The 22,449-nt window shown below is 40.3% G+C and overlaps 1 protein-coding gene across 7 annotated transcripts in view; it reads left to right on the top strand.

Annotated features, from left to right (window-relative positions):
* Nucleotides 1–22,449, top strand: part of CARMIL1 (capping protein regulator and myosin 1 linker 1) — a 435,866-nt gene that overhangs the window by 300,352 nt on the left and 113,065 nt on the right. For all 7 annotated transcript variants that reach the window (XM_029242717.1, XM_029242718.1, XM_029242719.1 and 4 more), the window contains 5 exons: nucleotides 3,740–3,826; nucleotides 12,025–12,128; nucleotides 14,545–14,622; nucleotides 14,769–14,845; nucleotides 17,839–17,943. In XM_029242717.1, coding sequence (XP_029098550.1) covers nucleotides 3,740–3,826; nucleotides 12,025–12,128; nucleotides 14,545–14,622; nucleotides 14,769–14,845; nucleotides 17,839–17,943 — 451 coding nt within the window. The remainder of the gene's footprint in view (nucleotides 1–3,739; nucleotides 3,827–12,024; nucleotides 12,129–14,544; nucleotides 14,623–14,768; nucleotides 14,846–17,838; nucleotides 17,944–22,449) is intronic.

Here is a 22,449-nt window from a genome sequence, read left to right on the forward strand (position 1 = left end):
CCTGGAACATTTGATGTTGTCAGTGTTCCAGATTTTGGCCATCCTAATAGGTGTGTAGTAGTAGTATCTCATTGTTGTTTTAATTTGCATTTCCCTGATGACATATGATGTAGAGCATCTTTTCATATGCTTATTTGCCACCTGTATATCTTCTTTGGTGAGATATCTATTAAGGTCTTTGGCTCATTTTTTGATTAGGTTGTTTATTTTCTTACTGTCGAGTTTTAAGAGTTCTTGTATATTTTGAATAACAGTCCTTTATCAGATGTGCCTTTTGCAAAGATTTCCTCTCAGTCTCTGGCTTGTCTTCTCATTCTCTTGACATTGTCCTTTGCAGAGCAGAACTTGTTGATTTTTTAAAATTAATTTATATTGGAATATAGTTGATTTACAATGTTGTGTTAGTTTCTGCTGTACAGCAAAGTGAATCAGTTATACATATACATATAGCCACTCTTTTTTAGATTCTTTTCCCATATAGGCCATTGTATAGAGTGTTGAGTAGTTTCCTGTGACATACAGTAGGTTCTTATTATCTATTTTATATATAGTAGTGTGTATATGTCAATCCCAATCTCCCAATTTATCCTTCCCCTCTCCTTGGTAACCAATAGAACTTTTTAATTTTAATGAAGTCCAGCTTATCAATGATTTCTTTCATGGACTGTGCCTTTGCTGTTGTATCTAAAAAGTCATTGCCACCCACAGACATCTAGATTTTCTCCTCTGTTATTTTCCGTACCTAATTTTCTGAAGTAACTTTTTTCATTGAAGTATAATGTACATTGATAAAAGTTTGTAAATCCCGTAATGAATTTTTACATAGAGGATGCTCTTATGCAACCTCTACAAAGATCAAGAAATAGGACATTACCAGCACTACACAAGCTCCTCTTTTGTTTTGCCCCACCCTTCCCCTCCACCACCTGGAAAAGATAACTACTATTCTGACTTCTGTTATGATAGATTAGCTTTATTTATTCTGGAACCTCACCACTATAGAATTATATAATACATACTCTTTTATATTTGTCTTCTTTTGCTTTTCTTTGTTGAGAGGTTTTTAATAATAGATTTATTATTTTCTTACATAGAGGAGATTATTTCTTCTTATGTAAATTTTGCCAAGTTGTATTTTTCATGTGGAATTTCTTCTAAAATGATACATTTTTTGATCTGTAGATTTTTTTATACCCTTCAGTTCTATTTGTAGTGTCTGCAGGATCGCTACTGGCATTCTGTTTTCATTTCTGATTTATATAATTTGATTTGATCCTTTTCTTTCTCTCTCTTTTTTAAAGTCTTGCTGGGATTTATTAATTTTATTCATTTTTTTTTTTTGAAGAACAAGCTTTGTTAAATTTACTTATTTTATGACTGCTTTCTGTTTAATGATGTCTTCTCTCTGTTATTTCTTTCCTTCTGTTTATAGGGATGGAGTGAGGATAAATTTGCTGTTTTTTTTTTTTTTTTTACACGTCTTGAGATGGATACTTTGATAATTAGTTTCCAGCTTTTCTTCTTTATTCACATATGTATTTAGGAGTATAGACTTCACTCTGAGGAGGGCTTGAGTTGTATCCCCAAAATTTGATGTCATAATTTTTAAAATTTAAATAAAAATTTTAAAAAGATTTCCATTGTGATTTTTTTTCTTGGACTCATTTGTTATGTAGGAATATATTGCTTAAGTTCTAATTATTGGGGGATTTTTCTAACTGTAATTTTTAAAATAATTCCTATCTTAATTCCATAGTAGTGGTAGCAGTTAGAGAACATACTGATAGTTTGAAAATATACTCTGTATGATTTCACAGAAGTTAAGGAATATACTGTTTGTTGAGACTTGCTTTATGACTCAGTAGATGGTCACTTTTGGTAAATTTTCCTTGTGTATTTTGAAGAAATATATTCTGTAGTTATTAAGTACAGTGTTTTAAATATATCAAATAGATTTTTTTCAGTATGCTCTTGATATCTTGTATATTTTATAGCTTTTTTTGTCCATTTATCAGCTACTGACATAGATGTGTTTAAAAATCTCCCTCTATTGAGTGTGTGTGTGTGTGTGTGTGTATACACACACATATATATGTATAATAATACGTGTATTTTCTTTTTTTGCCATTAGATTTACTTTATATATTTTGAGAGTGTGATGTTCAGATTGTGCAGATTTAAAATTATTACATCTTCATTAAAGAAATATCTCATTTTATCTCTAGTAATACTTCTTAAACTCTAACTTGTTTTATATTATTACAGATAAACTAGCTTTCTTTTGGTTAGATTTGCAGCATATATCTTTTTCCATGCTTTTAGGTTCACTTTGGAATACATGCATTTCTAAGTGTGTCTCTCGAAACCATCTGATATTATTGTTTAGCTAATCCATCTTTGACTTTTAGTCTGAATACTTAGTACATTTATATTTAATGTAATTATTGATTTATTTGTGTGACAATCTACTGTATATCTGTTTTCTCTTTATCACTTTTTTTTGTTGTTCCCTTTTCCTCTTTCTTTGACTTTTGGATTAATAAAGTTTTCAAAATTTCTCCATCTTTTTCCTCTCTCCCCTCCCACCCCAATACATTTTACAAGAATGTATTGACTAAATATCAGTCCTGTTCCCTCTCTGCAATTAATATTATGGATTAACATTTTCAAATCTCTAGAAATATTTTTAATTAAAAAACCTGTTTAACATTATTTAATCCAGTGATTGTCAAACTTATTTTGGAGATGCTGTGGGAGATAGGTAGGGTCTCTCAGTACCCTACCATCCTTGGGGAAATGCCCATCTAGAAGCTTCATCAAGCTGAATGACGTTTAGGTTATTTCTAGAGTAGTACGTATTAATTGATAAAATTTATTTGTAATTTGGGGTTATGTGATAGGGCAGCAGCCAGCACGGTTGTTCCTTATTGGTGCCTGGAGTTTGGGACCATACAGTTAATACTGTTTTAGGATTCTTCCCAAAACATGCCCCCTGGGAAAGTGATAACTCAGATACAGCAGGAGGTTGGTTGAAGGACCTGTTGGAAGAGCATACGTTCATCTATTACTTATTTCCTCCCAGAAAAGAGTCTACATTCATTACAGTCCTTGGGTGAGTGAGCTGGTTTTCACAGTAGCCCACTCTGGCCATTAAATTTAGAGACCACCGGATTTTTATTACTATAAATTCCTTGGGATTAATTTTATGTTACCAAACATAGGTTAAAGGTAGTTTAAAACATGCTCTGTTGCTTTGTCTGAGGTTGTTAGCCATAAGCCAATTAAATATTGGAAGTCATCTGCTTAAAGTGAAGCCGTTATCTGAATAGTTAACATCACATTGTTTTTCTTGACAATAATTAAATAGCATGCATCCGTTCACCCAGAAGAGTGATTAGCTCATTAAGACACAGGTTAAAAAGAAAAGAGTCGAAATTATATCACTCTTCCCAAGACTATTTGCATTTGAAATAGCACTATGAGGAGAGGATAATACTTGGTCCAAAGAAAAACATCTCTAATGGTAAAGTTTCGATAATTGTGCTTTTCTCTTACCCTATAGGTAGGACTGAAAGTAAAGGAGGCATGATGGTAGATGATTAGAAAACAGTGTCTAACATTAGAAAGAAAAAACAGTCACTTTAATTGGAATCAAAGTTAACTTTCAGGCATTGTAAAACAAATGCAATCCTAACAACTTAAAAATTCTAACAATCCCCCTTTTCCCTTTCTTTCTCAGGTGTGTCGTCTTTAAGTATTCAGTTTGCCAAACTCCCAAAGGGATTAAAGCATTTAAATTTATCTAAAACCTCATTGTCACCTAAAGGTACAGTATATCTTATTTACTTAACTGTGTCTATAATATTTCTGCTGCCCCATGGTACCTTACATAGTTAGAATTAATACTTGTTGTGTCTCTGCATTTAAAAATGTAGTTGACCCTTGAACAATGTGCTTTGAACTTCCCGGGTCCACTTACATGCATATATTTTTCAACAGTAAATACTACAGTAGTACATGGTCCACAGTTGGTTAAATCTGTGGAAGTGGAGGAACCGTGGATACAGAGAGCAGACGATTAGTTACACGCAGATTAATCCCCACGTTGTTCAGGGGTCATCTGTATGTGTATTATAGTACTCTGGAAGTTTTAAGATAAAGAAGTTATCTGATTTCTGGTGTTCTAAAGTGAAATGCTTTCAGAGTAGAGAATAATTTTCAGGTATGCCTGTGGTCTCCAACTTTTCAAACTTTGAGTCAGGGAACGCTCACCTGGCTGCTTCCTGCCTCACATTCCTAGAGGTAGCTGGTTGTGTTTTGCTGTTGTTGTTTTTGTTTTTGATTTAGCAATGTTTTGTTTGTTTTTATTGAAGTATAATTGACCTACAACACTCTGTTAGGTCCAAGCGCGTGAGATAGCGATTCAATATTTCTCTACATGACAAAATGGTCACTACTGGTTGTGTTTTTCTTGGTTCATCCTTGGAAAGACATCAGCTATCCCCACTTCCCCGTTCCCCCTTCCCCTCTAGATGGACTGTCTGCTGCACAGAAAACAGTTGGGCCTAACTGCCCAGTCCCAGTCACCACTGTAGCTCTACCTGCTCTATTTCCTGTCCTGGAAATTGCCTTTCCTTCCCCAGGTTCTTTCCTGACTCCACTCACCATTCTCTCAGTTTTTCCAGTTTTGTTCTTATTTTGCTACATCAGCACCGTCACAATAATAATTAAAATCTCCCTGCATACACTGCCTTGTATACGCTTCGTATTCTGCTTGAAAAGCTTGTCTTTCATCTTGTATAGGGAAAACCTCCATTCTTGCCTTCCTTCTGTGTTTCTCTTTCCTGTGCATCTCCTTTACTACTCACACAAAACATCTCACTTCTGACACCTCTGGTCACCAGATGTGTGGAAGTTTTTCCCTCACAACAGGCAATTCTCTGTGACACCACCTGGGTAGCCTACAATTCAGCTCAGTATCTACCTGGAGATGGCACGAGATCCTGCAGGTTAAGGGCTCAGTCCCACAAGACTGCCATGCCCCCCGTCCACCTTTAGATACCAGTTCACACGCCCAGGTTATCAGAGGTTCCAAAGACCCCCCTCCTTGAGTTTGATTAATTTGCTAGAGTGGTCCACAGAACTCAGGGAAACGCTTACTTACGTTTACTAGTTTATTAAAGGGTATGATAAAGGATACAGATGAACAGCCAGATGAAGAGATATTTGGGGTGAGGTCTGGGGGGTCCTGAGCCCAGGAGCTTCTGTTCCTGTGGAGTCGGGGTGTGTCACTCTCCTGGTGTGGACGTGTCCATCAACCTGGAAGCTCTCCAGAACCCATACCGTTGGGATGTTCATGGAGGCTGCGTCACGTAGGCGTGGTCAGTTATTAACTGCATTTCCAAGCCCTCTCCCTTTTCTGCAGAAGTGTTGATGGGTGGGGGTGGGGCTTCTCAGCATGGCTTGGTCTTCCTGGTGACCAGCCCCCATCCAGGAGCCCACCAGGGTTACCTCATTAGAGCAAAAGATGCTGCTAATGCTCTTACCACTTAAGAATTTACAGGAGTTTAAGGAGACCTGGGTCAGTGTCAGGGTCAAAGACAAATATTAGAACAAGGGATGTTTCTAGTGCTCTTATCACCTAGGAAATTACAAGGGTTTGAGGAGCTCTGTGCCAGGAACGGGCATGGGAGGCAGAGACCCATATATATTTTCTCTTATCTCACACGTCTCCAAATATTCTTGGAGAGCTTCAGTTTATTTTATAAAACCCTCGTCTGTGATCATCTCTTCTGAGACGTCTTATTCCTGAGGCCTCAACAGAATCAATTTCTCTTTCCTTTCTAGATCATATCTAACATTATTGTATAAATGTGGTGTCTTCCCTACTTGAAGGGGGCTCTCCTTGCAGCCTCTGTATCTCTCATCTCCGTATCTCCAGCACCTGGCATAGTGCCTGGACCATTGTGGGTGTTCAGTGAAAGTTTCTTGAATTGAGTAATTTCCCATTCCTTAACTATATCACTATGTTTTGAGGGCAGTATGTGTAGCAATGGCCCGTTCTGTTGCAGACTGCCTAGGTTTGAATCCTAACTTTTTTGCTTACTATAAATTTGCTTTTACAGTCCCTTGGTTGGACCTACCTCATTTGTAATATGGAAATGAGCATCTGCTTCATCAGAGGCGGTGGGATCAAATGGCTTAATACGTATACAGTGCAGTTTTTGGCCCAAAGGGCTGCGCTGTCCCTGCCGCCATCATCTTCTTCCTCTTCCTTCTCCCCTCTCCTCCCTCTCCCTCTCCTCCCTCTCCCTCTCCTCCCCCTCTCCTTCCTCCCTCCCTCCCGCCTTCCCTCCTTCCCTCCCTCCCTCCCGCCCTCTCCTCCTCCTCTCCTTCCTCCCTCCCGCCCTCCCTCCTTCCCTCCCTCCCGCCCTCCTCCCCTCCCTCCCTCCCACCCCTCCCTCCCTCCCTCGCCCTCCCTCTCTCCCTCCTCCTCCTCTCCCTCCCTCCTCACTCTTCTCCCTCCCGTCCCGCCTCCCTCCTTCCCTACCCTCCCTCCCTCCCTCCTCCTCCCTCCCTCCCCCACTCCTCCCTCCTTCCCCCTCCCCTCCCTCCACTCCCTCCGTCCCCTCCCTCCTCCCCTCCGCTCCCTCCCCCCTCCTTCCTCCCCAAGAGGGAGGGTGTCCCCTAGCCACTCCACGTGCCTCCCATCCCATCGGCCATCCGAGGCCTCCTCCCTCCGGGTTCCCCCCGTCCCGATCCTCCCATCAGCTCGCCTGGCCCGAAAAGCCTCTGAGGGGATACCCTCCTAGTCCTCCCGATCCCGTCCGCAAACCTACAGCCTCTCCTGCTCGCTCTCCTTCCGGTCATGCTTCGCCTCACCTCTCCGCGCCTTCCCTCAAACTTCCCTCCCGGTCCGCACGTCCCAGCGTCCTCCGGTCCTAGGGGGTCTCCCTTCCTCCGCTCCCGGCCTCCATCCCTTGCGCGGACCCCTTCCCTCCCTGCCCTCCCGAAGCTGACTCCCTCCTTCCCTCCCTCCCGTCCCAACGGCCGCTCGGCCACTCACTGTCCCTCCCTGTCACGTCCCTCCCGGAAATCCCATCCCACGCCGTCACCTCGCCTCCCTCGCCCACCCTCCCTCCTCCCTCCTCCCCTCTCTCCCTCCCTCCCTCCCTCCCTTCCTTCCTTCCCTCTGTTGTGTGTTTTTATATGCTTTTATTTCGCCTGGGACAACCGCAGTGTCACACCTACAAATCTGGTGAATGACTGCTGCTCCTGGAAGATTCAGTTTCTATCCCATTTTCCCTTTGAAGCCTCTCAGACAGCCTCCTCTCACCACACCCTGTGGGACTAGATGTTCCCTTCTCTGTGTTCCATAGCACAGGAATTTGTAAATTCCTCAGTTTTAGTGCGTCTCCCATTGTATTTTGGTTGTGTCCTAGCCTGGGAGGTTCTGGATGGTAAGGGCTTTGCCTCATTCATTGCCATGTCCCTGGCACCCAACACACTGGAAGTTCTCACTAAATGTGTCGTGGATGAGTGGGTGAAGCAAAGTGGCCCCAGAATGGTTTTCTGTCCATCTGGTCATACTTTATTCTGACCATACAGTTTCACTGAGTGATTTGAAATTGGGGGTGGTTCCATACGTCCCATGATTTTATGTGCACACATTTGTACCCACATGTTTAAGATGAAGGCATAAAAGCAACTTTCCAAAGGGAAACATTTCCCCAGGAGCCAGTGTTTTCTGTCTTGATGCCTGAAGCCATCTGCAGATCTTAAAGCTAAGTGTGTGTAGTCCCTTTTTGTTATCACTCTTCTACCTCAGCAAATTAGTTTCATAAAAAGCTTTTTTTTCTGCTGATTATCGATGCATTACATATTTATGGTGAAGATTTAGAAGATACTGAAAAGTATAAACGAGAAAGCAAAAATTACTTGTAATGCCAGTACCAAGCCATTACAAGACTGTCACTGTTGACAACTTGGTACCCATCCTTCCACACTGTTTTCTGCCTGTACGTAGTTTATTTATATACATACCTACAAAAAACACTCACATGCATATATGCAATTATACTGTGCTTACTATCTCATAAGCTTCCTCCCCTGCCCCCTGTAGTAAATTGTGATCATTTATGTCAGTAAATACTTGGTCCACTTTCAAAGGCTATGCCATAGTTCAGCGTATGCAAAATGTTCCCTAATTTATTTAAATGATCTGTTGTACATTTAGATCATTTAAAATTCTTCAGTAGTGCAAAGAACACTAAAATGACTTCTATATATGGTCATGTGTTAATTTCTTCTTTAGGATAAATTCCTGTAAGTAGAATTGCTAGATCAGAGTTTGCAAACATTTTTTTTTTTTTTTTTTTTTTTTTGCGGTACGCGGGCCTCTCACTGTTGTGGCCCCTCCCGTTGCGGAGCACAGGCTCCGGACGCGCAGGCTCAGCGGCCATGGCTCACGGGCCCAGCCGCTCCGCGGCATGTGGGATCTTCCCGGACCGGGGCACGAACCCGCGTCCCCTGCATCGGCAGGCGGACTCTCAACCACTGCGCCACCAGGGAAGCCCAAGTGTTTGCACACATTTCTAAAAGCTTTTTCTGTTATTTATTGTCGAGTTGTCCTCCAGGTGTTTCATAGATCCCTCTCTGCACTCTCACTATCAGTAGATATTGTTCTCTGCTTGTTTATCAAGCATATGAACAAAAGTATTCTGCTATTTTAATTTTAATTTCTTCACTTATTGCTTAAGTAGCTTTTCCCGCCTTGTTCCTTAGTCACTTGTATTTCTTTTGGAGGAAATTGCTAGTCCCCCTCCTGTTACTGTTCTGTTTCCAGTGTCAATTTTTTTCTTTATTCATTTGAATTCTCCACACATTAAAATGTTAATCATTTATTATGTGCTTCATAAGTCTAACTCTTTCTTTAGGTAGAGGTTTTTTGTTCTTAAACTTGATTATATTTATTTAACTTATTTGTTAATTACTATAAGACAGATAGAGGGATGCTATGATCATTGATGCTTCTGAGGGCAGGTTTGGGTTCTGAGGCACCTGAGTGCTACCCACTCACTGATGCCCTGTGCCTTCCAGTGTGATGAGAGTGGGCAGATTCCCTAGGCAGAGCTGGGTTCCTCAACTTCCTTGTGAATCGGGACAGCCCCACATGCCCCATACCCTTCACAAATAAAGATCAACACCTTTATCTCTTCTCTGCAATAAAACGTGTTTGAGAATTAATATTGTTTTATAACATGTGACCCAAAGAATTTTAAGTTGCCCTTCCTAAGATGTATATCTTGAAATGTTGTTTTTTAAAAAAAAATCGATTTCTTAAAGGTTTTCAGTATTCTTGCAGACTGTCACAAAGGATCTGAAAGGTTTTGCAGGTTCAGAATAACTCAGATTAAATTGTAGTTTTAAGCTTTTGCTGAATTTGACTCACATTTATATTTTTGTCCCATGAAAACATTTATATTCATGGCTCATAATTCAAGACAGATTTTTTTTTTTTTTAATCTGCCCATGACATCCACACTGTCTCCAAATATCCTTTCTCTTCCTCAGATGTTAGCTAAGTGATAGTTTTCTGGATTTCTAGTAAATGTCCTGCTGGTTGCCAGATTATGTCAATGCAGGGCCATCTGGTACCACCTTTTTCCAGCTGTAAACACTCCAATAATAAATATGAAGAATGGTCAAAATCACTAGACAACCAGAATCGACGATAGCATGAAAATCTGTGCGTAGTTTGGGTTGGAAGAGCCCTGATTTTTTCCATCCTACATTTTTGTGATTTCCTGCTATTAGTGTGTTATTAACACAGGCCTCATGTGGGTGTAGGCTCCAGAGGTGGGGGAGGAAATCCTTCATTCTGTTTCAGTAGCTTGAAGCTGGTCATGATAACATGATTGTTTCCCAGTTCTATTCAAATGTTGGCCAACTGCCAAGCGCCCACGCTTGGCAAGGAGCGTTTTGCTGTCAAGGCTAATTTCACCATCTAATTTCAGAATTTATTTATTGAGTTTTGTTATACCCCACTAGGGACATAATTTAAAAAATGATTTTCTTGATGAGAGTCTGATATTTTCCACAGGTTTTGGACTCGATTATTCCATTTCAAAATACATTGATATTACCAATAACAGGGCAAACTGAAGGAAGCTGGTCATTTAAGCAATCATAGAAGTTGCCTCCAGAAGTTAACCTTTTCTATGGGCCATTGCAAGTTCCTTTTATCTAACACAGTTATTCAAATGTCTGCCTCCTTCACTGCAGAGCTCTTGTCTCTTACCTCTTTGATAGTATTGACGTTGCTAGATTATGATTATTCAGCTGTCTGGGTCTCCCACTGGACTGGCTTTGAGAGGGTAAAAGAGTATCCCCTGGGTCTCAGAAGCCCATGCCTGGTATACAGTAGGCCTTAAATAAAGATTTGTTGTATTGAATAAATACTCCTCGTGTAGCACTGGCTTTTCATCCTGGAATTTATTTAGCTTCTTTCGTGGTGGTCTTTGAACTTTTTGAGGGCAAAGAATGGGTCTTATTTACACGTATCTCCCGAATCCCCAGCATTTGATAAACACGTTATGAGCGCTTAATAAATGTTGAGTTGATGGCCAAGAAATTCTTCCATGTACTTAAGTAAAACATTTTCCCCTCTCTGCCTCTGAGTCTTCTCTCTACAAACCCAAATGGACACTCACCATCAAGAAATGGCTCAGTAACCTTTATTGGACACACACTGGAGTTGGTTCTCTGTAACTCTCCAAAGCTGAAGGATGAGGTAGTAATCCCTCCATGAGTGCCATGCACCAAACATTCTAAACGTGGAGCAGAGTACTTGTAACCCTCAGCTTTTTTTTTTTTTCTTGGAGTGCCTCCTTGGGTCCTGCAGCCGTGACCAGTTCTGGCCTGACCCTCGCCCCTTATCCTGATGAAGGCTCTGTCCATGTGCAGGCAAAAACCCCGTTCCCTGTTTCCCTTTCGGGTGGTTAAGATAGGCTGGGATTTTCACGAAGAATTTTACTGAAAAACAAGAAAAACAGAATGATTTATGAAAGTAGACCCACCTTAGAAATAGCCGTATTTCCAAAATATACGATTTAGAACCATGGACTTTCAGTAGAAACATGAAGAGCTTTGCAGTATCCATATCCCAGTTACCTGAAGAGTAATCATCGTGATAATCGTGTGTATTGACCTCTTTGAATCCCAGGGAGGGACCAGCCTCTTCTGGGCTCCCATTTTGAAGTGACCTGATGAAAATCTACCCACCACAAGTTCCTGACTAACAGGCCTGTTTCAATTCCTGTTACCCACAGATAGTAGACCATACCTCTCTCTGCACAGAATAATCTTACCCTCCTCATGTGTTCATTCTTTGTTTTTTGAGTTGGTATTATCAGTTTATTTCAGTTGACTTTAACTTGAACCATTTATGTTATGTATATAAACAGTGTGTAGAGTGTTAATTATCAGTTTTTCCTTTTGATTGCTTCTTCCGTTGTGTACATGTCATTAGCTCTTTGTAAAGTCCATTTCAATCTAAATTTTGCCTTGAGTGTAATATGTTAAGTAGAGCAGTGCGTTCCTGTATTAACTTCCAAGTACTTTCAGTAGCCTAAAGTATATGAATTTGTATCTGCATGCTTTCAATACTGTACATGAAGGCAAGAATCACCTGGCAGGATTAAGAGAAGGACGAAAATGCTCAGTTAGACTGCTTGCATCATTTTAAGACTTCAAAGTAAAATCCTTTCCCTCCACATCATTAGAAGTAGAGCAAAATGAAGTTGATTCTGTTTCTTTCTCCTACTCGGTGAGTTGGTCGTGCCTGTGACTAACCTGTTCTTCCTGTCAAAAGACCATCCTAGAGCTGCCTTTTGGGGACAGGGCTTATGGTTAACCTCAGTCCTGCAAGTTGATGGGGCTGCTAGACCATTTAAAGAAACTCACAAACCTCATTTTTTTGGTTCCTGGAGTGGAAACTGAGCCTGGATCTCATCAATGTTGCAGGGGTGAATAGCCTTTCTCAGTCACTCAGTGCCAACCTGTTGACCGCCACCACTCTTAACCATCTGGACCTCTCAGGGAACATCCTTCGCGGAGATGACCTCTCGGTAGGTTTTCTTTTCCTTACTGCCATCTTCAAAGAAGCTGTACTTACTAACCCTGGAATAATTTCGAAACATATTTCCCCACATCTCCCTTTATCATGACACCTTCAAATCATTTAGTCATGAGCTTATGAAGAGTTTTAGAGAAATGTTCCAGAGCCTTCCTTTACTAAATGTAGCCTATTCTAGAGATTTTATCCCCCCTCACTTAAGATTGTTGAAGTTTAAATTCTTTTTGGAAATACTTTTTCTGAAGGAATTTTTTTCTCCACTTCAAAACATTATTGCACCTGTTAAAATTGCCTGATAAGAAAGATTGGAAACATAAAATGAATTATTTCATCATTAAATAATATTGTTAAGAAGACTGGTGGCTTTTTAAAAACATAGTTTGTGATGGAAAGGGGATATTGGGATGAACTTCAGTCCCGTATTCCATGATTACAGTAGAGAGGGGGAGGGTTAGGAGTCAGCTGGGGCCACTCTTGAACGTTTGAGTGTGAAGGCAAAAAGTTTCCCCTCAACTATAACAAGATTTTTCATGCAGCTGAATCAGTAATATAAATGTTTGGCAGATCTTATTGATACAGTGAATTAGGTATGATCTCATTGCCAGATGGGGTGAATAGTCCCCTCTAGTCACAGGATAGAATTTAGAAGAAATGCTCCCTTACCAATGGGGTGGGACCCACAGCACATGGACCTCTTCAAAGGACCTTAATTTACATTCCATTGCTTTAAGGGAGTGAAAAACGCTGTGACATGTATTCTCATTTCTCTTCTGTTTTCCTTTCCCTGTAAGACAGGGAATGTTGCCACAGCCCTCTTCGTAGTTATTTTCCTCTCCCTTACGCTTGAACTCATTAACATAATATTAGTACTTGCTTCCTGGTGTGCCATGACTTTTTCAGTGTGTTGTCCAATTGTAGTTGTCACTTTCACTGATGATTCCTAAATCTGCTCCCTCCCAAGATGAAACAAGGAGTCCGATGTGAAACCACCAAAACATTACAGTGACAAACTAGCAGAATAGAGAGAAAGGTAAAAGAAGAGCCTGAAGATTAAACAAGAAGGCTGCTAACATAGGGGCATTGACAGTCACCCAAGACAGCAAAGTAGCCAGCCAGGAGTCCTGTCCCAGCTTGCCTCTGGGGAAGGGCAAGTGGAATGATGAAGCCGAGTGACAGTGGGCTTGTAGCCCCGACAGGCTGAGGTTCTGAGAGCCATTCAGCAGGTGCAGGGAGGGGCTTACCTGGCCCTGTGCTTTCCAGGAGAGCAGCCTAGCAGGGACTGCTGGAGAAGTGTTGGCCAGGTTGGGTCTTGTCACCACTTGAGGGTGATTAGAGCTTCCCCAGCTGGTGGCCAGGAGTAAACTCACAGTGCCAGGCAAAGACAGAGAATCAGATCTTCATTAAGTCAGAACAAGATTATTTTTCTGAATCAGAACTTTTCATAATACAGTACATTGTATGTCTGGTTATTCTAAAATATTTACAGGCCAGTCTTTTGCTATTCTGAATTCCTTGGTCAAGAGGAGTTCTCTCAAGCATCTATAGCTAAGCTGCTACACTTACGAGGCTTTGCCAAGGACTAGGACCTCTCAGTGTAAGCTTGTTTGTTTTTGCAAGTATCTCGTGGCATCCAGTGAAGCAAAGCAGAATTCAGCTATTTGCCTGGTGGCAGGAGCTGGGATTTGGTGGCTATTGGTGGATGCTGGCACCACCTACTCACACAGGGCTATTAGAGAATAACAGAGTTGTTCATTTTATTGTTTTGATAGCCTTGCATGGGGATGAGGGTATAGTTTAGGCATTGTGACACTCTAGAAACTGGAGGGTCTTAGTTATAAGTGAGATTAAGAAAAAAAAAAAAAAAGCCTAATAGTGCTGTCAGGCCCTTTCTTGTTAGATTTTGGAAGTAACTAAGGATAGAAAAATTATTTTCTTGAACTGAAGAGAGTATAGCCCGAGACCACCATCCTGTGGTTCAAATTCAAATTAGTGGCTCCTTAAACACTTTCAAAAGTGATTAGCATTTTGATAGGGTGGCTGCAATTCAGGTGGTATTTCAATCTCGGCAGTTAAAATTAATTAGCACTGTTCCAAATTGTGTAATAAAAATGGAGCTAATCAGGAAAACGGAGCCATGTGTAACAAAATGGGGGTTTGGTAGCCAGGACTCCATTTGGCCTTTTTTAAACTTAAACATACTTTAAAATATTCTTTGGGATTTTGCTCTCAGGGAAGGTAATGGAATGACAGAAAATTCTGCCATTCTCTTGGGAAGAGTAGAGGATGATCCTCAGTGGATTTGGGCAACTTGATTTTAAAATATTAACTTAACATCGTGTGTGCACGCGCGAGTATGTGCATGTGTGTTTCTGGATCCTAACATATTTGGTTTTTGCTTTTTATTCAAGTCCATGTACAGTTTTTTGGCCCAGCCAAATGCCATTGCTCATCTGGATTTGTCCAATACAGAATGTTCCCTGGACATGGTAATATCTTTTTATATTGCTCGGGGGGGGGGTCTCAAATATGGGGGTCCCATATTTAGATGGGAAACAATGGGCTTTCTTCCCAATAAAATATTCTCCGAGTCCTAGAAATATTTGAAAGTAAGAGAGCCTTGTTTCTTTCCCAGGTCTGTGGAGCTCTTCTCCGTGGCTGCCTTCAGTATTTAGCTGTGCTCAATCTCTCCAGAACTGTCTTTTCTCACCGGTATGGATTTATTCCTGCTATCATTCTCATCTAGGAGTGTCTTTCTCTCAGAGAAAGTTGTAGTGAGATGAAAACAGAGTGATAAATGGTGAATGTTGTGCATGAAAGGGGATGGTCCTAAATCATTATCTATGAATATTAGACCTTGAAAGTTCAAGTTTTTATTATATCTTTTTTCCCTGCAGGACAATGTTATTATCAATAACTCCAGACTGCCTATATGAACGATGTAATAATGTACTATTTCTCATATGTGGACAGGCATTCTCTCTTAATATGGTAAAGACCCTTTTAGAAACTTTGTGGGTGTTTCTCAATAATACACTTTGAATTAAGTATCAACTGTGTCTGGGAGATAAAGAGAATCGTCACCCCAGAGCTCATGCATTCTGATTTGTAGAAGTGGAGGGCCCGCCTAAGTACCTCACTTCTACCTTCCCGACTTAGAATTGTTTGCAAAATCAGGCAGTAGATTAGAAGCAAAAGTATTCACACACAGCAGCGACTTAGAATGGCAGAATGCAGAAAAGTTATGAAAAGTACATGGGTTATGTAACTGTGGAATTCTGGAACCATCTAGTGTATTAATACAGTTCAACACTTACCATTTGTAATTATTACCACAAGTCGTAAACAATATTTTAGTCATTATATGCTCTTTAATAACATGGAGAATGGCTTAATATTAGAAATACCTCCTTTTTTATTGGTTAACTTTTTGAAAACTTTACATATTCAAAGGGATAACAGTCACTTGTTTGGAAAATTCACAATTCAGCATGCTTTATTCTACAATTATGCCTCATAGTGAGTTATTCTATATTTTAAAGTATTCTTGGTCCGTTACTTCTACAGTATGTAAATGTCTGTGATAGCAAAAATATGCCACATATACCTCAATAGGATAAGATCAGAGAGAGTAAAATGTAGGAGATAAAATGGTGGGAGAAGTTGAGAGTTTTCTAAGATAATTTATTTCAAAGGCCTTAGAGGGTATTAACTTGACCACCCAGACCACTCATGTATTTGAAGTCAGCTTATGAAGCCATGCTTTGGTGGAGCTATAATAGACTGAGGAACTGGGTTAGAAATGATATCATAGGTGATAAGGATTTTCATCTAATCAGCTCTTTTGAATTCATACTACTGTGAATTCTGTGATGACTGGTCCTAAGTAGAGCTATTAAGCTTATAGAGCTGGAATTGTGCTAACAAATTTCCTTGTCTTCCAAATGAGAGGCTGTGATTAAACTGTTTAGTACCCACTGCCTTACCTAGATATAACCATAGAAAGCCCTTAGTAATTATGTAGAAATTGCTGCATTTACACTGAGTTGTGGATTGTTAGCCAGGCTATTCATACTTTGGTTCACAGATAATTTCATAAGTGTAGCAGTCGGGATAGGTCAGATTGTTCCAGTAACAAATGATCCCCCCAACCCACCACCCTCTCCACAGCTTTCAGCAACAGCAATTTTGCGACATGTGCCTTATGGGTTAGCCACATCACTCTGGGAGGCAGAGCAGCCTCTTTCTAGCACGTTGACAGTCACATAGTAGAGGAGAAAGGATCATGGTAAAACTTGTCTCTGGAAATCACACACATCACTTCCACTCACATCCCATTGTACTTCAGGGAATACAAAGCAGGTTAATTTTTTTGTTTTTCCTGAGATTTTGGCTGCTAGCCACCCTCAATTTATTCATGTTACCAAGACCCCATTTCTGAAGTCTGCCAAAGTCTGCTCATCAGAAGAAGAATGTATATATATGTATAACTGAGTCACTTCGCTATACAACAGTAATTAACACAACATTGTAATTCACCTTTACTTCAATTATTCAATTAAAAAAAAAGAAAAAGAAAATGAACACGATATACAAGCGTCTGTCGGGGACCAGAGTTGTTTTGAAACGTCTAATATGTATTCTACCAGAATTCTCTTTCCTCTTAAGTGTATTTTTCATCCTCTTAAATAGATATTCTGGTTGCTTAGGTATTTCTTCTCAGCCTGAAATTGTCCTGTTTTAAAACCTTTTTCAAATATTGACAAGTTTCCTAGACCTCTGTACGTAAAATATTGTTGAATGTTCTGTGGTTGAATTCGACCCCTAGGACGGCCTCTGCCCTGAGAGTCTATGATTCCCTCCACAGAATATGAATAACTCTCATTGAATAAGTGTTTACAATGCATCAGGCTAAGTGCTGTACTTACTCAGACCTTCCAACAATTCTGTCAGATAGAACAAAACAGACAAAGCATTCATATTCCAATTTTGACTCTGGAATCTTTTCTTAAATCCTCATAGTGTTGACTCTGTCTTCTTATTGAGTTGTATGATTTGATTCATATACTTCCCACTGGAATAGCAAGGGGACGTATTTGGAGGTTATAAGCATTTCTTTTTGGAGTTTTGTCTTTATTCTAATATTTGGCCTGAAATAATTAGATCTGTGGTGTGGATATAAGAGCCGAGTAGGATATTTGTCATGCAGGCTTCTTGCCAATCAGACTTGACATCTGGTCACAATCCCGTTGCGTCTGAGACCTGCTGCATCTGAAAACATAGCCAAACATAGGTAGTGATCCTTAACAGTCTGATGCCACCCAGTGGGAAGGCTCTTTAAATTGATGAGAAATACGTATCTTCTTTGACTTATTTCTTAAAAATTCAAATATGGAGTTTCCTGAAGAACTAGGGGGTGGAACACAATGAGTTCTTTGGCTACAAAGAATAGGAATAAAATGTTTTAAAGACTTAATGACATTTCTTAACCTCTCCTACATAATTTTCAAAAGTACACTGAATTAATTTATTTAACTTTCAGACATTTTGTTTCTTTTTACCTTTAAATTTCTACTGAAACACAACCAGTTCATGGATTATTTCACAGTGTTTGAATTTACCGATGAATAATTGTGCCAGTTTGGAAGTGGGGTGCAGAGATGGAAGTTTAACTGCATGTAAGACTCTCATGTTTTGTTTTTCAGGAAAGGAAAAGAAGTACCCCCATCTTTCAAGCAGTTTTTTAGTAGTTCTCTGGCTCTGATGCAAATCAACCTTTCAGGCACAAAACTGTCTCCTGAGCCCTTAAAGTGAGTGGTGAATTCATTTTCTCCAGAGCTTTTTAAAGTTCAATTTGTTATTAGGAATGTGCTTGAGGGAAGGGAAAAAGACGTACAATCCTTAGACGTACGTCTAAGACAGACAAGGCAGATAAAAATGCCTTTTTACTTTGGGTCACAAAGGAAGTCAAATTCTTTCTGAGTACATTGTACGCTGTTGATATTATTGCATCTTCTATGAAAAAAAAATCTTCCTTTGGTTTGTGACATTGGCAGTAGTCACTGATCTATACAAGTTGTGTTTCTGGGTACCATCACCTTTCTTTTGAACTCTGTTCAGTCCATTTTAGGTATATTCTTTGTGCGCATTTTAAAATCTATTCTCAATATTTCTACTAACAGTAATAATCAAAGGCTATACACATGTGTGCAACAGAAACAATTTTTAGGTGCTTTGTTTTCTGAATTACCTAGGTATCTATTTGTTTGGTATTTTTTACTTGGCAGGCAACTTATGGGTTAATATCCTTAGTGTAGGTGTCATGGTAAAGTTGAACTTTTTAGAATAATTGTTATCCTTGAATTTCTTTTCACCATTGCCAGAAATAATCAAAAGGACTATAGAATCTAATTCTGAGTCAAAAGAACATTTTCAGGTGGTTATGAATATCTACGTTGTCAGGTGTGTTCACATGTATGCACAGATTTCTCCTTTCCTCAGCTGACATGTAAATCAGCATTCAATTTGTTCCCTTGCAATTTGTACGAAATGTTAAAATCAATGTCTCCTATTCGTTCTACTAGAAAATTAATCATCTAATTTGTAAATTGCCTTTTCTCTTCTTTTTGAGAGGTGTGAAATTCTTGATTAGTTTTCTACAAAGTACCATATGACTAAAACAATGGATGCCTTTAAGAAGAGTTGATCCACCTGTGCAAAAAAAAAAATCCTGATGTTATAGCGGCCTGTTTTTAAAAAAAAAGAGGAAGAATTGAATCTTTGTAATAGAAATCGCTAAATATAACAGCTGCAAATTGTAAAAACATGATTAGACTGTTTGTATGGATGTTAATAAAGCTATCAGCATCAATATTCTAAAGGGGATCCATTATAATTTAACCATATTCATTCAACTGATATTTATTGAGCATTTACAACAGACTAGATGCCAGGAAGGCACTGAGTAGAAAGCAAAACCAGACTTGCTTTTATCACATCACATCAGCGGGAGATTAGCATATTCAAAGTAGTTTTAGTGATAGGCACATGGTATACTAATTCAATGTTGCTGGTTCCTGTAAAATATAGAGTAGCTCTTCATTGATTAGTACAATTGATTTTATAGAATAATCCTCACCACAACAACACTGGATTTACTGTACTTTATTATAGGTCAGTGTTAAATCTTGTGACCTGTTGTTATTTCTGTTAATGTTTAATAATAAATCAGTACTGGCAGACCTCGGAGATGTTGTGGGTTTGGTTCCAGATCACTGCAATAAAGTGAATATTGCAATAAAGCGAGTCACACGAATTTGGGGGTTTCCCAGTGCATTTAAAAGTTATGTTTACACTATAGTGTAGTTTATTAAGTGTGCAATAGCATTATGTCCAAAAAAATGTACATATCTTAAATAAAAAACACTTTATTGCTCAACAGTGCTAACCGTCATCTGAGCCATCAGCGAGTCGTAATCTTTTTGCTGGTGGAGGGTTTGAAATATTGTGAGAATTACCAAAATGTGACCCAGAGACATGAAGTGAGCAAATGCTGTTGTAAAAGTGGCACCAATAGACTTGCTTCATGTGAATTGCCGTAAACCTTCAATTTGTAAAAATACGCAATGTCTGTGAAATGCCCGTAGTCTCTTCAGGTCTGTGTTTTGCTCAGTAAAAATTTTAATATGAGGAAAAAGGCTTCATGGCCAAAGATTCTGTAAACAAAATTCTGGATGTACATTTAATGTGATACTATAATTTGAAAAGATATAACAAAACTGAGGTGCTTGGGTTTGCCTGTGAGGGGGTGAGGATGGAAAGGAACTTGCCAAGCACTGCCCTAAGTTAGACACACAACTGGCTGCTTACCCACAAACTGTCACGTGCAGTGTTGACAACAGCCGTGGGAAGGTATCATTATCCCTATTTTACAGCTGAGGAAATGGAAGCTCAGAGAAGCTAAGTAATTTGTGAAAACTCACTGCCATCGCAGCTTGGGCTTTCTGGGAAGCCAAGTTAGAGATGGAGATTAGCATGTAGGATGTTTATTAGGAAGTGCTCTTGCAATCCCACCTGTGGAGGGGGAGCAGGAAGAAAGCAGGATGGGACAGAGGGCAAGTTGAACGGAGGCTATCACAGTGAAGACCTCAGCCAACCCGATGGGAGCTTTGTTGCTAGAATGTCCCTGAGCTGGGCGACGAGGCTGGGCCTGTATACCCCTGTGTTGATCAGTCCTTGGATACAGGCTGCCCCAGAAGCAGATGTGACCTTGGGCGAGGCACTTGTCTTGGGCTGAGGCAGACCCCAAAGAGAACCGACAGCTGAGGGGGCTCTGGGAGGTACATTGCAGAGTCCACTGCTGTCAGCCAGCGGACACTGGCTCAATCCTGTTCCTAAACCCACATTGTATCCCCAAGCACCAAGAGGGGCAGAGGGAGGCCCTCATTTCTTAAAGGGAGATCAGTAGCCGTAAGAGAGAAAGCTAAAGAAATGCAACTTCTCTTGATGTAATTGCTTATTTCATAATTGTGTTTTTCCTTGGAGACTCCTTTCTGTCCACATTAAAGTATTTCAGGGCTTTTTAAGAACATGGTGACGCTGCCAGAGCCGTGGAGATGACATACAAATTCTTCTGTTAGACCTACTAGAGAATGGACTTGAGGATATGGGGAGGGGGAAGGGTGAGCTGTGACAAAGCGAGAGAGAGGCATGGACATATATACACTGACAAAGTGAGGTAGATAGCTAGTGGGAAGCAGCCGCATGGCACAGGGAGATCAGCTCAGTGCTTTGTGACCGCCTGGAGGGGTGGGATAGGGAGGGTGGGAGGGAGGGAGACGCAAGAGGGATGAGATATGGGAACATATGTATATGTATAACTGATTCACTTTGTTATAAAGCAGAAACAAACAAGCAAAAAAATTCTTCTGTTAGTCAGTTTGGCGCTAATGATTGAGGACCGAGAGGATGGCGATGTGAAGGCAGTTCGCTCTGGGTTAAAATAAACAACACACCTTGTGATGGAGTTTTCCCCCAGAGCCTACGATGCTTTGTTGTAGTTGTTCTGTTTTGTTTTACTAGGGACAGTTTCTGTGGGTTATTTATATTTGTCTCATGAGTCATTACCTCTTAATCATTGGCCTTCTGTAGTTAAGTATCTTAAAGGACACCATTTATTTCCTTGTCCTTAACCTACTCGTCAGAATAGTAGGAGGAGTTTTCCCTCCATCTAAGCATTATACAAATACAGTGTTAAAATATGTGGCTAAGTCCTAGAAACTGAAAACTTAGAAATGTAGGGACCTCTTTGGTAATGTCCTGACTCTCCCATTTTGCTGATGAGAACCTGAGACACAGGGAGGAAAAGTGATGTCCTTCAGGCTACCCAATGCCCAGTAACAGAATCAGGACTTGAGGACAGGCCTTTTGGTTCTTAGTACCAATAGCTTTCAGCAGCTCAATACTGCCCCCAAGAAAGAAAGGGCGAAAAGGCACTTCTTAGGAAAAGAGAAACGCTTGAATAATTAATTGAACAGAGGCACACACACAGATGAGACATGCCCAACCTTTTTCACAGGATAGTGTTTTAGAAGAGAGGACAGTGAACTGGATTAAAGGAACGAAGAGACACGCAGTCCCCTCGACCTTCTTACCCACAGGGGTTGTTTTCGCAGCTGGGAACAGCCAAGTTCTTGCGCTCTGCCCACCTCGGGGATTCTCTCTCAGTGGATGAGACCAGAGAATCACTGGATGGAGGAAAATCTCAGAGACTTTGGCATGAAGTAATTCCCTACTTTCCCACCTCCCCCTTCCCCTGGGGTATTTTTGGAGTCTGCTAGTAGAGGTGCCTTTCCTGGGAACATTGAGAACAGGTAGTCACCCCCAGGTGACAGTTGCCTTGGTTCTACTCTCTAGTATTTACAACTGTCTGCCTTGCATTATGGTTATTTGCACACATATTTGTTTCCTCTGCTTGAGATTGGCAACCCTCTCATACTCATCTTCGTACTCCTCACAGGGCCTAGTTGAGAGTCTCTTTTCCTTTCGGTGTAATTAATGGATGTGGGTGCATGTATGAAATTTTTGTTTCAAGCCTGTTCAGTGGTGTTGGATTTTATAGGACTGACTTGTAAAAGTGGAGTTAGTTTATTCTCTTACATGTGAGATCCACGTGATGAGTCCAGTCTCTTCCATAAGCAGATAAGAAAAATCCTTTGCAGAGTGGTGATGGTGTTTATCCTGTGACCAGCTAGTAGCTGGATAGACAGGCAGGATCCTGCACTCAAACTCAAGACTAGCACCTTATCTTCCATGCT

The sequence above is a fragment of the Monodon monoceros genome, unplaced genomic scaffold, assembly GCF_005190385.1.
Source record: "Monodon monoceros isolate NGI ecotype Baffin Bay Population unplaced genomic scaffold, NGI_Narwhal_1 Super_Scaffold_3, whole genome shotgun sequence".
In the NCBI taxonomy this organism is placed as follows: domain Eukaryota; kingdom Metazoa; phylum Chordata; class Mammalia; order Artiodactyla; family Monodontidae; genus Monodon; species Monodon monoceros.